Source organism: Chiroxiphia lanceolata, chromosome 6, assembly GCF_009829145.1.
Source record: "Chiroxiphia lanceolata isolate bChiLan1 chromosome 6, bChiLan1.pri, whole genome shotgun sequence".
In the NCBI taxonomy this organism is placed as follows: Eukaryota; Metazoa; Chordata; class Aves; order Passeriformes; family Pipridae; genus Chiroxiphia; species Chiroxiphia lanceolata.
This window is the reverse complement of record NC_045642.1, coordinates 49,344,472-49,362,131: the sequence shown is the minus strand read 5'-3', so window position 1 is coordinate 49,362,131 and position 17,660 is coordinate 49,344,472. Positions and strand designations below refer to the sequence as shown.

The 17,660-nt window shown below is 40.1% G+C and overlaps 1 protein-coding gene and 1 long non-coding RNA gene across 3 annotated transcripts in view; one reads left to right on the top strand and one right to left on the bottom strand.

Annotated features, from left to right (window-relative positions):
• The window catches only part of BTBD7 (BTB domain containing 7), a 55,946-nt gene that overhangs the window by 28,279 nt on the left and 10,007 nt on the right, over positions 1-17,660 (top strand). Inside the window, exons 4-9 of one of the 2 annotated variants that reach the window (XM_032691038.1) lie at positions 9,351-9,559; positions 10,932-11,007; positions 13,153-13,313; positions 13,633-13,776; positions 14,007-14,120; positions 15,653-15,842. In XM_032691038.1, coding sequence (XP_032546929.1) covers positions 9,351-9,559; positions 10,932-11,007; positions 13,153-13,313; positions 13,633-13,776; positions 14,007-14,120; positions 15,653-15,842 — 894 coding nt within the window. The remainder of the gene's footprint in view (positions 1-9,350; positions 9,560-10,931; positions 11,008-13,152; positions 13,314-13,632; positions 13,777-14,006; positions 14,121-15,652; positions 15,843-17,660) is intronic. The other variant, XM_032691039.1, reaches the window with a different exon arrangement.
• LOC116788306 lies at positions 8,108-9,453 on the bottom strand. Its single transcript, XR_004357592.1, has 3 exons — positions 9,391-9,453; positions 8,683-8,971; positions 8,108-8,230 (listed from the first exon to the last, which is right to left on the bottom strand). It is a non-coding gene; the product is annotated as an uncharacterized LOC116788306 (long non-coding RNA).

Below are 17,660 nucleotides of genomic sequence, written 5' to 3'. Positions count from 1 at the left end.
TTCTGCTCACTTTAAGTTGAGCGTGCTCGGATCAACATGTCCTAAACCGGCACTCTTTTCAGTAATGCACTACAGAACAGTGCTGCTCTGGAATGTATATTGTATGAGTCAGTCGTAACAAGATCTTAACTTTTCCCTGGAGGTTTTCCTGCAGCACTACTTCTGGGAGAGTGAAAAGAAGGGCAACAGGAGGAGCTACTCTGGGCTTGCAGCACGTTGACAGCATGCTTGGGTGGCTGGAACCAGCGACTGCAGGAGAGCAGACGCAGTCTTGGGGGCCCTCTGGATGAACCAGAGCTGTAGGGTTTTGGAGGAGGCAGAGGGACATAGTGACCTACAAAGGTTTTCTTCTTTCCCTGGTAAACCTCTTTCTGACCACAGAAATGGTGAGATTGAGGAATGGGGAAGTTGTTATATGTAGGGGAGAAATGCAGTAAAATCAAGCAAATGTTGAAATCTATTATATTATCAAATACTAGCAAATGTAAATTTTGCAGCCCTTCAGACACTGAAATTCTAGACATTAATTTGAACTAATTAGGGTTTTACAAAATTCGTGCTGCATTCCCTAGCTACAGGAGAAAGTAGCAAGCACTCTGTAGAAGATCTCTATATGCCAGTGAAGTCAGAATCTAATAGTTTCATACTTAATTTGCAGAGTTCATATTTAGGTCATTGGTCCTGTGCAGACATTGAAGAATTGTTCTGGTATAATCTTATAATCAAAATTAAAGGAAGGTTATTTGATCAGGAAAAACTATATGCCTGCACTTGACTGAGATCACTTAATGAAGTAAGTGCTTTAGTAGTGACCACCATTCTTGTTTCTGCACTTGATTGTAGCACCTTGTCCTCACTAATTATAGTACTTAACATGAGGTCTTCATTTCAGTAATGTCCCTCCTTTTCCCTGATTTCATAGCTAGCAGACTTCTGTGCTGGAAGCTGTCACTCAAACATCTGACTTCTAGATATTAAGCAGAGGGATACTGCAAGAGACAGCACTGTGTTGGTGTTGGAGACCACTGAGCAGGCAGTTCTCGTGAGGTCTCTCAGCCTGGACCTCTGACTGTGTTTTTCCATTCTGTGGTGCAGCAGGTGTCCAGTCTTGCCCAAGTGCTGACTGATCCCCTCAGCTGGCTTTCGCAGTAGCTATGTCTTAAGTTTCTTCTCTAGATTTCCACACCCCCTGGCTCAAGTTTTTTGTTTCAGTTCACTCATGCTAGCCAATTGCAAACTTGCTAGGGCTTGTCTCCCTGGTTTCCTAGAAAATATTTTGAACTCATTTGTGTTAAAGTCTGGATACTCTCTCTAATTCATTTTGCTCATTTTACGCAGTTTTGCCTGGGTGTTTGTAACTGAGTGTCAAGTGAAGTTGATGTATTTTAAGGCTTCTGATAAACTGTTTTTATTTTCAACAGATTTTAGTTTGATTTATCTTCAGGGACCTTTCTAAGTATCCAGATGTTATAATTTTTCTTCAGTTTCAGCAGATGATTCAGCTTTGACTATTTCCCTGGAAATTTTCCCATTGCTAACACAGTAATACTCTTTTCTGACTATTGTAATTTAATAGATAGTTTCCCTATGATGAAGTCAACAACAGTATGGGCATTTAGTATGACTCTACTGTCCAAGTAAAGCAGGGCAGCTTTATTTAGAATTTGCTCTGCCTTCATCTTAATTTGTTTCAACTGAGGTTTGTCACTTATTTTCCAGGAGAAACTGAAATGGATCTTTGAACTAATTTGAGTAAGTGAACTAATCAGCAAGCATATCTTGTCAATAGAGCTGGTCATACTGAAACCCATTTATTTGTAGTGGGACTGAGACTGCTATTAGGGGTGCTGGGTGTTTGTTAACTGTCAAAAAGTGAAGCTCTTCACTGCTTTCACAGAGGCAGTGAGGATTAGAGCCCTCTCCAGGAGGTCTGAGCACATCCCTTACTGTGCTCTGCCTGCCTATTTCTGCACTCTGCTCCAGCTTTTGTGACTTCACGCTACCTCGCTGCTCTCTGTCAGCTGTACTGGTGCAATCATTTTAACATATTGACTGGTCCTCTTCTGTAGCAAAATTATTAAAACCAGATCAGTTCCCTGTCCCGTTCATCACATGTTGTTAAAATGATCCCCACTTCCAGTCTTACTGCATCACCATATCCACTGTTTTTGCAGGGACATTTGACTCCAGTATCTTAATTTTATTAGATAACTGTATTAAATACATGAATCCTCTACTGCTTCTTGGCCCTGTTGCCCACTGTCATAAATAGTCTCACTGAGGTGGCGGTACAGTATGGTTTTGTTACAGGCATTTGGATACTGGGGCCTTATGAAATAGTTTTGCTGGGAATCTTTTCTGCCTACTGATTCCAAAAAGTTTTCTAAATAAAAGTTGACAAAAAATAACTCTATTTAAGACTTTTTGCTTTGCTTTTATTTTTAGGTGTTGAGTTTACTCTTGACAAGTATAAGAACTTAGAAACTTTATTTTAAAGCCATATTCAATAGTACAGCCTTTGATCTAGAGGTAGATATTGCCTGACATCAAAAGTACTCTTGATCTCGGGAGGACTGAAGTACTGAAGTGCCAGGAATCCCGTAGTAGCAGTATTAAATACACATAAATATATTGTGGGGAGATTAGTGCAAGTGTGTCAGTTATATCAGTGCAGTAGGAATGCTCAAAGGAACTAGTCTGGCACTTATAACTTTGAAATAAATTGGACATGATTAAGTATATATTAATAAAAATTATAGAATCAAAGAATAGTTTGGGTTGGAAGGGACCTTAAAGGTCATCTTGTTCCAGCCCCCCTACCATGGGCAGAGACACCATCCACTAGACCAGGTTGCTCAAAGCCCCATGCAACCTGGCCCTGAACATTGCCAGGGATGAGGCATCCACAACTTCTGTGAGCATCCCTACCCTCAAAGTAAAACATTTATTCCTAATACCTAATCTAAACCTTCCCTCTCTGTTTAAAGCCATTCCCCATTGTCCTTATCCCTACATGCCCTTGTAAATATTCTCTCTCCAGCTTTCTTGAGCCCCTTTAGGTACTGGAAGGTGCTCTAAGGTCTCCCCAGAGCCTTCTGTTCACCACCTCAGCAACCCCAACTGTCTCAGCCATCGTAGTCTTCACAGGAGAGATGCTTCAGCTCTCTGATCATCTTCATGGCCCTCCTCTGGACCTGCTCCAACAGGTTCATGTCCTCCTCATGCTGGAGAACACCAGAGCTGGGCACAGCCTTCCAGGTTGGTCTCAAGAGTAGAGTAGGGGGGAGAATCCTTGCCCTGCTGGCCATGCTCCTTTTGATGCAGCTCAGGGCACAGTTGGCTTTCTGGACTCTGAACGCACATTACCAGATTATGTCAAGCTTCTCATCCACCAGTACCCCCAAATGCTTCTCCTCATGGCTGCTCTCAATCCATTCTCTGCCCAGCTGGTATTTGTGCTTGGGACTGCCCCAACCCACATGCAGGACCTTGGAATGTTTCCCCTTTTCCAGTCAGTGGGAATTTCACTGGACCACAGTAACTTCTCAATTATGACACATAGTGTCTTAACCACCTCATCCACCAGTTCCCTCAGAATCTGCAGATGCATTTCATCCCATGAACGTGTGCATCCTCAGGTTCCTTAGATGGTCTTGAACCTCATCTCCTACAGTGGGCAGTTCTTTGTTCTCCCAGTCCCTGCTTTTGCCTTCTGTGACCTGGGTGGTGTGGCTGGAGCACTTGCCAGTGAAGACTGAGGTAAAAAAGTTGTTGAGTACCTCTGCCTTCTCCATATCCCAGGTAACCAGGTCTTCTGTTCCCTGCTGAAGAGAGCTCACATTTTTCCTCATCTTCATTTTATCACCAGTGTACCTATAGAAGCTCATCTGCTCCCTAATTTATTATTTTGAATAGCTAAATATTGTGTTGTATTGGATTCAACACAAGAGTTTTCACTGAGGAAGAGTGGTTAGCATAACACAAAATGCTGCCTGAGCATATTCAGACTGTATTGTATTTTTGCTTTAACAGTTAATCAGAAGTACTGTGAAGTCATCAGTATTTGAATAAAGCAAAACAATACTATACACATTAATAATGCCATAATAGATGTACTTTGAATTCAGACTTTCAAGTATGGGAGTACATGAATGTTTGAAATTTTTGTGCTTGGAAAAATCAGCAGAGGGATTAAAAATAGCTCAAAAAACATACCAAACTTGGCCATAGACTTCAGCAGTGTTTGGCCACTGTGGCCCATTGAGCCCTTTATCTCCAGGGCTACTTAGGTCTTGTTTTCTTTTCTGCAAAACATTGATATAGTTTTACACCTTCACGTAACCAGAACATGTGTGTTCTAAAATGTGGGAAATAGCGCACCTGCAAATTACAGTCTTGGCATCAGTTATCAATTAACTTAATCTGCTTCAAGGGCATGTTTAAAACATCATTTCAGGAGGAGATAGAAAAGCACTAGAACTTGGAGAAGCTAGGAATTTGTGGCATTCTTTGAAGACAGAGAATCCAGTGCTCCCAGGAGGCAATAAATATCAACAGGCTGGGAAAGTGCCTGCAACCAGAAGGTGGAAGTTGAACAAGATCCCTTGTTCACAATACAGTTAGAGGAAAGTAGATGTTCTTGGAGTTGCTGCTTACGTGATAAGTTGAAAAGGTGTAGTTCCTGTTTGTACTGTGTAAGTCTTATGACTTGCTTGTGCTGGTTTTGTACTGCTGTGGAGAACCTAAATTCCAGTTGCCATATCTCTCAAGTGTATAAGGTCACTTGAATCTGCCACAGGTTGTTTGGTACTGCTGCCCTTCCTCCTGCGGTAGTTTCCTTGTTTCTGTTCTCTGTCCTGGCTGTAGAATTTGCTTTTTGGGATCTGATGTTGTTGGAAACAGGATTGATGGAAATTAGTCAACTAGCTTAGTGAATGACCACCCAAGCACCAACATGACAGAAGAGTAGGAGTCATGGAGTGTAAGATAACAATCTATTTTAATACCCCTTGTACAAGGGGCTTAGCTTTCTATGACTGCTCGCAATCCTGTGAGTCCTTGGCAAGTACAGGGCACGTTTGCAGCTTTGGGTCTGTGAGACATCTGGACAAATGTTGTCTTTCTTTTGTCCTTTCTCTTCCTGTGAGAAGCTTGGTTAGAGCAGCAAGGGCACTTTTGGATATATGAGATGAGCATCTCTGGATCTTCTAACCATGTTGCAGTTCAGACTAGCTACAGGCCATGAGTCTGAACCATTCTCTACGTGCCAGCAAATTCAAAAAGTGTGGTTCCTGATTGCTAGAATGGTGTCTTCTAGTGTCACAAACTTTAAAAAAAACATTGAACAGCTTCTTGATTCCAATTCAGTATTAAGATGAATTCTTACTGCTTTTTCTTCCTTGACTGCACTGGTTTGTATAAGTTTAGGGGGAAACCTTCACCACAGAATGAATTAAATCAAGCTGAAAGTTTTGTAGTAAAAACTTTAATGCCACTTTTGTTGATTGTAGAAGGCACTTAATTTATCTTTAGTAGATCTGTCAACTGTCTTGATCCCAAGCTACTAGGTAGAATGTTAAATATGGGCTCAAGCTGTTTCTTTCTGGAAGGGCTGTGAAACTGTATTTGAGAGAGACTTGTGGAAGAAAGAACTTGTTTATAGGCAGGGCCTATTGGTATCCAGCAAAAAGAGTGCATGGAATAGCCTAATTTGTCTGAAATAAGGTAGTTATGTTTTATTTTTTTGGAGTCCGAGTTGAATCTCTGAGAGATACTAATGGTCATAAAAGCTTATGGGACACTTTGGGACACTGCAAATGGATCTTGGGAAGGCTGTTGCTGCCTGAATATTAAAAGAATAGTATTCATAGGAGAAAAATGCTCTATTCCACTGTGGAGAACTTTTGGCTATTAGATGACTACTTTTTTTGCCAAGTGGCTGATTGTTAAAGCAGAAAAACCTTCTGCCAAAGAAGAAAAGAAGTTGGATTCCTTCCATAGCTAGAGTTGGGTTGCCCCAGTTTATTTAGGTGTTCAGAAAACACTTTAATTGTTACCTCATGCTTACTTCAGAAGAAATAGTCTTAATAATCCTGCACTTCTGACCCGTTGCTAAAATTACTTGGGAAAAGGACTGTTTCATTTGCTAGTCGTCCTTAATGAGCTTTTTACCTGATGTTGTCATATCACTGGTAGTTGTGCAATAATTGGACTTGACAGAAGAACTGAGACTGAGCCAATGACAGTGTTTCTATAAATCAGCGTTGCTCAGATCTTTGGAACTGCATTTCTCATGGAAATGCAGTTTTCTGTCTTTGCAGGGGCAGGCATCCTTATTGTTTAAAAAATAAATGTCAGATGAAATACTAGGAATGGCATTCACTTTGAGGTAATACTTTGCTCTTGCAGTTTGAGTTTCCTGGTGACTGATTTCAGGAGTGGGTTTACATACTGCCTTTGAAATGGAACAGTCCCTACCTGTGGTCTTTAGAGCTCAGGGGGATGCAGTGTCTGCTGAAGTCATCTTGCATGCAAAAAGAATAATTGCATGCTAAAAGTTGCATTAGGATTTAACAGGGCAAGGCTTAGTGCAATGTGCAGATGACCCTAAAGAATTGTTTCAAACAACTGTGTTTCTTATTCATGGGAGTCAAACTCATCTTTTAAACAAATTGCAGCTAGTCATTAACTTTCATTCACCGATGCCAGGTTTGTTGCTAACTTAACATTTTCCTTTCTTGAGCCCCAAAAGGAAGATGAGGGAGACTCACATGACTAAGTTAAATATAATGTGAACCCTTAAGTATTTAAGTAAAAATGGATCCTGAAGTAGAAAGCTTCAGACTTCCTTTATTCAGGTTTTAATGTATGCTGAAATATTTTAAGCTTTTTTGATGATAGGTTGGGGTTTGGGTGGTTTAGTAGTTGTGTTATTTGTTTGTTTAATGCTGTTTCTCAGATTCTTGGCCAGCCCTTTTTAATACTTAAGAAAGATTCCTTTAGGAATCTGGGGAATTCCCCCATCTAGAGGGGACAGTTTGTCTAACCTGTACCTCAGCTCACAGAGTGTATTTCCATTTCAGAGCAGTTCTAATCCTCTACTCTCATTTGTACTGGTGACGACTGTGGTGATGTTCCGAGTGCCTCCAGCCCATCTTTGCTGCCTGTTCACTGCTCACTTTAGGTTAATGTGTGCCATGCAGGTTAGAGGTCAATATCTATAATAAGGCATCTGTTCTTACTACTAGTAGTAATGATAATATGTAACCTAATAGTAACAGGTAGCTCTGAGAAGTGCCATATTGCTTCAGTAATGGTAAAGGACAAAGGAGGTGTGTTGAAACATGACTTAACACTCACTCCTTTGTCAAAAGCAAAAGAAGAGTCTATCTGGGGATGCACAGCCTAGTGCTGCATGTACTGCATTGTTCAGAAATGTGTGTGCTTTTTCTAGCCCTTCTGTCAGTGGCTGCATTGATACATGGTCTTCCTTTTCTCAGGTGAATCAGGCATGTGAAAAACAAATCATCCAAGTGCTTGTTGAGGAAAGCTTGGTTTAAATATGAACTGGTGTAAAATTTATTACTGTTGGGGGGATAGATGTTATTCCCATAAATTGCTTTAGAAATTAAATAAAGAGTGTTTCCAAAACTATGTATGCATTCAGACATATTGCTGAATAAGTTTAGTAAATTTTAATGGCAGAATATTGTTCTTACAATTATCACATTGGGGTTTTTATGATATTAGGTACAAATATGTGTGTCTAATAGGACAGGGAAATTTATAACCAGTCATGTTTGAACTATTTCTTTTTATTACCTTCTTCTTTACCTTACTGTTTAAGGTTCCCTTTCCAGTGACTTTGCTCCTAAGCAGTAGCTTCTTTGACAGATTCTCTCCTACTTGAAGTAGCTTGTTCCCTTGTTACTACTTTCTTCTTAATAATATATCCTTCACATTATTAGTTGCCATGGAAATGGAGTGAACTCTGTATATTTTGTATGCTGGCCTATGTAGAAAAGTAAGATTTCTCTTTTAATTTTTTTTTATTGTTGCTACTGTGTCTTACCTGTATGCAATGAGTGCAAAGATATGTAGCATCAGGAGAGCCATCTGTATCTTAAAAAATGTTGAGAGTACTGTGCTAAACACTGTCTTATTCAGCTTATCCAAGAACTCAGTAATGAGATACAGACCTCTAAACAGCGAAGTTTAGTCTTTAAATATCCTTGAAATTGAGAGAAAAATGATGTCTAAAAAGTAAATTTGCAGTGTAAGCATGCAGCTCTGAACTGTCTGGGGACCTCTTATGGGCATAAGCACAGCTGTAATTTTGTGGCTGTGGTGGGTTGAGACTGCAGTGTATAATTCTAGAATAGGGGTTTTTTTTCCTTTAAATGGCTATCTTTATGCTAAACCAGATGTATAAAGGAAATTAACAAAGTGGTCTTGGAGACTCCAAGTTATCAGCATTGTGGTACCATCTTTCTTGACTCAGTAACCCCAAGTACCCATGTTTTCAGCCCTTCCACAGTATATCTCCCCTCATTTCTTCCAAATCTGCTTCATCTCCCTTCAGGAGTTTTAACTATCCCCTGTCTCTTCTTCAGAAGACATGTACCCTGTGAAAGAGTAAATCTTAATGTAGCAGTGGGTACAAAGAAACAGTAGCAGACTCACCATGAGTCTGCATGGTGGTTGCTTCCCTGTCCTTGCACCCTCTGTGCCCTGCTGGATACCAAGGATACCAGTTTGATGGCCTAGAGCAGCCAGCCAGTGCTTCCTGCCTTCGCTGTGAGTCAGAAAATGATGCTTTGCTGCCCTCATCCTGTGCTGAATAGCTGAGTACCAACACTGTCACAGCTCATTTCTGCTCGTCCACGGTGGTCTGTCTCAGGAGGGTCCATGTGCAAAGTGATACAGATGAAAATCCCACCTTTGTTACAGTTTATAGGTTTCTGGGGATCTGCTTCAAACAATAGTGACTCAAATTCAAATTTGCAGCTTTAAAATATGTTAAACAGTCAGATAACCAGAGGAGGTTCTAGTTGGGCTAGACTAGCCCAGTTGTTCATCCAGGCATGCCAGCAGACATGGTGCTTCATGTGCCTTTAAAAGATAAATGACTGTGTAGTTGGAATCCTAAACCACTATTAAAATTACTGTACTTTTAGTCAGAATTTAACCCTGTTTTCAACTTTGATCTGTAGGGCACTTCTGTTTTTACTCTCACTGGGAGTCATATAACATACACTGCATATATATGACAGATTCAGCCATATGTACTATTCCTTCAGGATCAAAGTGCCTCTGTAACAACATCATTGATTTTTACCTTTGTTTCCCAGGCTGTGAAGATATTATTGCTGAGAGCATCTCACTAGACACCTTAATTGCCATTCTGAAGTGGAGCTCTCAGCCGTACGGTTCCAAGTGGGTACATCGTCAAGCTCTGCATTTCCTCTGTGAGGAGTTTACCCAGGTCATGACTTCGGAGGTCTTCTATGAGCTCAGCAAGGACCACCTGCTCACAGCTATTCAGTCTGACTATTTACAGGTAACCTGCAGTGCAGAATACAGATGGTCCTGCTTGGGGCAGGGTGTTTTATGCCATGTCTAGAAATGCGTGGGAGTAGCTGATTTTAAATTGCTCACCAGAGTGAGTTTGTACACACTGAGCACTCCTTTTGTAATACCTAAAAAGTGAAATTGAAGTAGTGATTAAGAAAACTGTTTTGTCTTGGCTTGTAACACAACCAAAACGTGGTACATGCTATAGCTTAGAAGTCTAATAATTGTTTGTAAATGGATGAAAATTATTTTAAACAAGGCATTTCTGAACCTAACATTTGCCTTGCGTGTTTAAGAGTTTTTTTTTTTATAAAATTATGTGCTATAACAACATACATACTAATTTGAGTCAGTGGGAGCTAATAAGCTAGTAATCATTCAGAAGACTTAATTTATTTTTGTGGAAAGACAGAAAAATACCTTTTCTGACAATAATTGCAGAATTATTTTTTTTCTGACTTTCCTTTAGTAATTGTGTGTTTTTAGGGGGAGAAAATCATACTAACAGGTAGAAAGCTTCTGGATTTTTGCTGCCATTTCTCTTCAGGGAAGATATCTTTATAATGACAACCAGCTTGTTAGAACTTAAAGATGACTGGATTTTTTTTTAGTTGTATCCATTCAATCTTACCTTTTTTAAGGGATAAAATCCTAGAGATTATTTAAAATGGAATTTTTTGAAAGTTTTGTTTACCTCAAACATTTCAGAAATTGCAGGTAACAGTACCATTGATCTTCTGTGAGAGTGTATATTTTGACTAAATTTCCTACTCTAGTTGTTAAGAATTTACATAGATAAGTTTAACTTTTTCAGTACGTGATTTTTTCCTGTAAGAATGTTGAGTGGTTAGCACATGTGTATAGTCATGAGCAAAGCAAAGTTTTTTTATTTTTAGTATTACTGAAAATCTTTCTCTTCACATAGATTATAATCTAGTGGGGTTGATTATTTTCATAGCTTTCCGGGCTGTGCAGATGCTGAATTTGTAATGTTAAACAAAAGATCCAAACCCCCAGAGGTAGAACTGCCCCTTTTAATTAAATTCAGTAATTCAAATTTAATACCTGTAACTTTCCATAGTAAATAAAATTTCTCCTTCTGTAGAAAACTCCTTTACCTCTTCCTAGGGATTTAATAAGTGGCATGAATCTAGAAATTATGGTGGTGATATACCAGCAGTACTACCTTAAAATATTAGGAGAAAGTGGTTGGCAGATCATAAAGTGCAAATCCTTCTTGCCTTGTTACAGTTGTGTTTCTTTAGCACTGTAAAAGACCTGTGTATGTGATGTGTGTGTGTGTGTGTGTTTGTGTGACATTAATCATATGCAGATCACTGACTTTCTCTTTCTACCAGGCAAGTGAACAAGATATTCTTAAATACCTGATTAAATGGGGAGAACACCAGTTGATGAAGAGAATAGCAGATCGAGGTGAGGATCCTTTAAACCACACAGTACTAAATCAAATAACCCAAAATTTGTGAAAGTTCTATTTTGGGGGTAACTTAAGGAGATTTAATCTACTTTGTTCACAGTATAGCCAAAACTAAACAAATGAACTTGGTTTTTTTAAAGTTTTTGTTCTCTAACTGAAATACAAGAAATTCTGTTTAAAGAGAGGAAACTGAAGAGGGTCAGGGACTGGAACAGGTTGCCCAGAGTAGTTATGGGATCTCCATCCTTAGAGGTATTCGAATCCCACCTGTTTGTACTGAGAGGCAGTTTGTGTACTCTTCCTGGGGAGGTGTGGGATGAGGGTGGTGGTTGTGGCTGGACCAAACTTCTAGATGTCCTTTCAACTCTGTCTGATTTTAAGTCTGGTTGGTTTCCTGTTCTGTCAGAATTATTTTTCTTGTAACTAATTCATCAAATAAAAAAAAAACCCTGCAGTATCTTTTACTTTCCTGTGCTTATGCAGGCTTCTCACAGTAGTCTTATTCTTAGTTTACTTAGTGTCAGCCTTTCACTTCAGTTAGAGTATGTCTCTCCCACAGAAATCTATGGTGGTGAGAAATAAGCCAAAAAATGGCCCTAGTGTTTTCCCTAAAGTAGATGTAGATGTATTTTTATGAGCCTGGATGCACATTGTTGCTACAGTGGTAACTTCAAGGACAATCTCACCTGTTGGATACAGGAGGTAGGTTAAACATATATTTTCCAAATAGCAAATGCGAGTAGCTTGTAGTTCATCCAGGCTACAAAGTATCAATCACACAGTAAAAGGGGAACAGAAAGGGAAGAACCTGCCTGTGTAAAGTGTGACTGCTGTCTTTGGAGGGCTGGCCATGTTTTTGAAATCTGCTGTTATTGTTTGCAAAACAACTGCTTTGTCATGGACATGTCTTACAAAATGCAACAAAAAGTCAGTTAAAAGATGTGCTTCTGGTGATCTGAGTAAGTATTAACCTGTTTTCAAAACAAGATTTTCTAAGTGTTTGTCTTAGGGCACATTAAAACATAATGGAGCCAGTTTAACATTAACAGACCTGGACTGGGGCAGAAGCTGCTTATTTGGAATAACTGCACAGCTTCCTGCTCTGTGGCATTCATTAAGTAAACAGCCAACTTCTCTTTCCCAGGATCATCAGATAACATGATAAGCAAAGGCAGGAATAAGAGCTGTGTCAAGTTCTGTCAGATTAGGGCTGAATTTAGTCTGGTAATTTCATCTAAATTCCTCAGTGACGCTCCTGAGTTTACAGTTCTGAATATGTGGTGGTGTCACTCAAATGCCACAAAGCATTAGAGATTGTAATGGGCTTGAGCTGCCTGAACTGAAGGAGGATGGGTATGTTTGACAGGTTTCCTCAAAGAGTGAAGCTGGTCAAATTCAGGTTGGACACAATACCTAAAATAAATGTGAAGGCAGTTAACTGGGGAGGAAGAGTGACCTGAGTGTGTCATACGTTGTATCTTGCCATCTCTAGGAAAGTACTCACTCCTGGCACAAATAGGTATCCTATGACCGTGAGAGCAATGGAATGGGCTTGGCACTCTTGTTACTAAGGTGGGCTACACAGTGAGGTTAGAATAATGTATCCCAGTGGACTCTTCAGGCCTTAATTTGTGGAAAATAAGTCTTTGAAAACTGCTGGGGAAAGGTAGAGGAACTGCAGGAGGGAGTCCTGGAGGGAACTGCTGTCAGGAAGGTACAAATGTTTTCATAGCATAGCTCTTGATAGAGCTTTACAAGCTTTACCCCAAACACTGTTTTTATTTTCTACCTGGCTTACACTTTAAAACGGGCAGCTGCACAAATGACCTGTGTTTGTATAAACTGAACCTATCTCTATGGATGTTCATATCAGGTTTTAAGGCATGAAATAGAACCACAGAATCATTTAGGTTGGAAAAGACCTCCAAGATCATAGAGTCCAACCTCTGAATGATCACCACCTTGTCAACTAGACCACAGCACTAAGTGCCACATACAGTTGTTAATTTTCTGGAACAATGCTGATGAGCACTGTTAATTTAAAATGAGAATTTTGTTTCCTTTTCTATAACTTCCTGGAAGCCCTGTAACTCCTGTTATCCTATTCAAACTTTTTGATGTAAACTTGTTCCTTCCCACAGAGCCTAATTTACTCAGCGGTACTGCTCACAGTGTGAATAAAAGAGGTGTGAAGAGGAGAGACCTTGACATTGAGGAGCTGAGGGAGATCCTGTCTCCACTTCTGCCTTTTGTCCGCATTGAGCACATCTTACCCATGAATAGTGAAGTACTGAGTGATGCAGTAAGTCAGTCTCATACAATTACCTTTTGGGTTCTTTGTACTTCACATGCTACAATGTTCACATGTGGGGTTTTTTTTGCTTTAGTGGGTGTTGGGTTTGTTTGTTTGTTTAAAGCATTAACTTCTAAAATGTTATCATTGAGAGTAATACATGTATAACACACTTTTTCTGGTTAAATTTGCTGTTCTTTAGATCTGTCAGAAGGCTAAAGAAAAATCAGTAGTGGCTAAAGAAAATTCAGTGTAAAAATGCATTTATTGCGAGTTTTTACCGTATTTATATTTAAAAAACCATAAACCTCTTTCTTGATTCTTAAAGATGAAGAGAGGCCTGATTAGCACTCCTCCTTCAGACATGCTACCAACATCAGAAGGTGGAAAGTCAAATGCCTGGCTGCGGCAAAAAAATGCTGGGATATATGTGCGGCCAAGACTGTTCTCGCCATATGTGGAGGAGGCTAAGGTAATAGTCAGCAGCAGCACTCAACTATTGTCACATCTCATCAGGGGGTTCTGTAAACAGGGAAAGATTTTGGTATGTTTTGTGTCTCTTTACATGTACTGGCCTAAAATACTAACATTTTCAATTTAACAAGACTTACAAGATTGATCATCAGGCTCAAGTCTCTAGAACTGGTCAGAAAAATTTCAACAAAATTTTTTTTTGTCGAAATTGAAATGTTTGCGAGACAGATCTTGATGAAATTCCACCGGAAACAAAGCAGCGTTCTGAGGGAAACCTCCCTGGTTTCCAGCCAGTTTGCCGGCCCAGCTCCTCGGCAGCCCTCCTGGCAGGCGGATGGCAAGGTGAGAGCCTGAGAGTCCCAGTTTGCAGCTAGTCAGCAACTTTGGTGCCAGGTCTTTCAGGCTCCCCAGCTCCCACCAGAGCTGGGTGGAGAACCGCTATTCCACTCGGCAGAGGACTCTTGATATTTCCTCTTCTTGTTTGAATCAGAACATACCCAAAAATCTTGTGATCCTCCGCAAAATGGAATAAATATCTTGTGTCCCATATGAGTGAAGTCCTTTGTGTCCCTCTCAGGCAGTAGCTTCCCTATTTAATTTCTTGCATGAGCACTGTCAAACTGAAGATATTGCAGCATCTTTGATGTTTGGTGACAGGGGCAGGATATTTGGTGCTGTGTGGGGCAGGAACGTGCCACGTTCTGTTTGGCAGAATGGGAGCCTGTTATGTTGCTGACTAATGCCATCACTTAAGGTAGCTCTGACTTAAGTTGAGAGCTCATGAGTCCCAGCAGGGCAGGTGACTGCAGAACAAGAGGATTAGATGAAGCTGGGTACATCCACATCACCTACAGACTCTGACCACTGCTCTGGTGAATTCAGAGAGTTTACCCTGTGCCTAAGAAAGAAAATGTTTTCTAAGTGTATGTGTTGTCCTTGGCATCCTCTTTGGGGAGGGAAGAAATAAAACTACTTCGCATTTTGGGCACAAAGGTTAGAGCACCAAGTGGCACTAAAACAGCAAAGGAAGAATAGCCAGTTAAAATGTTATCTTTTTATCTTGGATTGAAGATTAAAGCTTACAAAAATGTGTTAAAGAATACGTGATAAAAGCTTTGACTCTCAGTTTTCAGGTATATGGTATGGGAGTGCTTTAGTAGTTACCTAAAGGTGCATTCTTACACGCCCCCCACCTCCTACCCCTTGTTGGGATTCCTACTTGTTTCTGTTAGTTTCATATTATGCTGTTAATGTTTTTTAAAAACACTTTTGGCTGTTTAACCTTAGAGAGAAGACTCTCATACTTAGTCTCTGATAACTTTACTCCTCCCGTTCATAGTTTAAGTATTGTGAAATGCAAAAACTGTGAATGAATAATTTGATTACTTTTTTTAGTTCCCTGTTAGCCTCCAATATTTTGAAATAAATCCATATAACATTAAATCATAATCTTAAAAGGGTAGGCATAAATCCCTTTCTATTCTTTAAGATGTCTGAGAGAACCATGTTTCATTTTCAGACTCGTGCCTTCCACTCAGTGGCACAGTGTTGAGACCCACAGGCAATAATTGCCTCAAACAAAGTCCAGAAGGTCTGGCCTCAAGAAGGTCACTTCTAATCTGGCAGGTACAAAATAAGTAAAGCAACCTTCCCAAACTTTATTTACCTACCTGCTCTTTGGTCTGACTCGACTCTGACTGTGACTGGAAAATGGAATAGAAAATGCTGAGGAAAAAGCCAAATACCGTTGGTGACCTGTAAAAGTTACTGTGGTGTAGCAATTGCTAGACTTGTGCCCTGGGGACTGCACTTGCAGCAGGTGGTGGGGGGGTGTGTGCAGTCCTTCATGAGGGCTTTGGTGGCTGTCGTTGCAGTCTGTGCTGGATGAGATGATGGTGGAACAAACGGATCTCGTTCGTTTGCGGATGGTCCGAATGTCCAACGTGCCCGACACCCTTTACATGGTGAACAACGCGGTGCCGCAGTGCTGCCATATGATAACCCACCAGCAAGTCAGCACTAACCAGACCAGTCCTCCCTCAGTCATAGCCAACGAGATCCCAGGTAAGGCTGCTAGTTGCTTCCGATGCCGATTGATCTGGGGGCTTGGGCCTGGGGAAGTGAGGGTCAGCTATTGAACATTATGATTTCCTTGGAGAGTAGCACTACATCAGTAGTAGTAGTCTCTTTGCTTTGGTCTGTTCTGAAGACATTAGCTGGTTTAGGATGGCATAGTAACTAGTTAGAAAACAATCTGAAAAACCTTGGACTGGATAAACACTGTAGAACACTTGCTGAAGCCTCACTCTTGGTTCTCAGAGTTTTCTACAGTGTTCTCAGTTTTCTACAACCAGTTGTCCAAGATGGGTAAGATCCAGGAGGCTGGAAAATGGCAAAATACTGATTTCTTTTAAAAATTGAAAGCTGAGGAGCATAACTTACAGGGAAATCAGCTTAATTTAGTATGCTAGAAAATATTGGAAGTAGGCATTCAAAACGCACTTATTTCAGTTTACCAAATCTACTTTAGCTTTGAAGTCAAAGCTGCTTCATTCCTTTTCGTGGGCAAGTAGATATGGCCTCTCTTTGCTTCAGGATACTTGGTGTGACATTCCCCATAGGCAAGCCAGGAAAATAGATACTAAATATATTTTGTCATTTATGCACTTGATCTTTGGTATCAGACTGGAAGAATGTATCTGGTGGGGTTCTCAAAGCATCTAGCTCTTCCTCACTTACCCCTGTCCCATTAATACTCAGGGTGCATAAAGAATACACTGCCAAAACTTGCAACTGATGACAGGTTGGAAAGGTCAGTGAATGTTTTGGAGGGCAGGATTAGGTAGCTAAATGACCAGGATTTAATTTAAATTCAGGGAAGAAACTGTGAAACACTGTGTAGGTGTAGCCAGCTATGTGCATGTGGGATGGCTGAGGGGAGCTCTGTGGAGAACAGCCTGAAAGTCAACAGTATACAAGTCCACAAAGAGCAATTTTTGTGCTAAAATACAAAAACAAGCGTGCTACAAAACGTGAGGTGATTCAATCTTGGAACATCATGTGTAGCCCTTTAAATGGCCATACTGGATCATGTCAAGGATTTGTCTGTCTACCCTAAATCCTTATTCTAGCAGTCAATGGAAGTGAGTGCATAGGGAAGCACAACAGAGAAACCACATAAAATAATCCCTGTTAAATTCTGTGTGCTTTTCAACCATGTGCAGCTGGTAGCTATGCTGTGGTGGACGGTGTTTTCTCTGTAGTTAGTAATTTTAAATGTGTTGTTAATCCATGAGTTTATGCAGTCTCTTGTTAAACTTGTGTGTACTTTTGGCATCAGTTTTTAGATCAAAATATCACATTTCAGTAGATACAGATCAGTTTGGGAGTCTCTAGAAAAGCAATAAAGATGGCATGCCAATAAGAAAACAGTCATCTTCCTCCACTACTCCCGATTCCCTGTTTTATAAACTTTTTGTGTGTCAGTTATGTCTCCCTTCAGTCAACTATGTTGAAAGGAATTAGATAAACTATTCTTGCAGATGCTAGAACCAGGACAAAAATAATGGATTGAAGTTGCTCCAAGAGAATTTGAGGTGTTAGGAATGGTTTTGATCTGTTGCTTCTTGTGATTTGGGAAGAAAATTGATAAAGCCTAAAGGGAGCTTCTGAAAAACTTCTGTTTGATAAATTCAATAAAAGCACTAATTTTTTGTTTAGAAACTTACAGCTGTGGCATCTCAGCAGTGCATTACTTTCTTTCCCATATACACATAGAGAAAAGTATAAATGTACTCACCATGAATTGAATATAAAATATTTCATTATAAGATATGACTTTGATAACACTTTGCTCAATCTTAGTTTCCAAAGAAGTTGAGA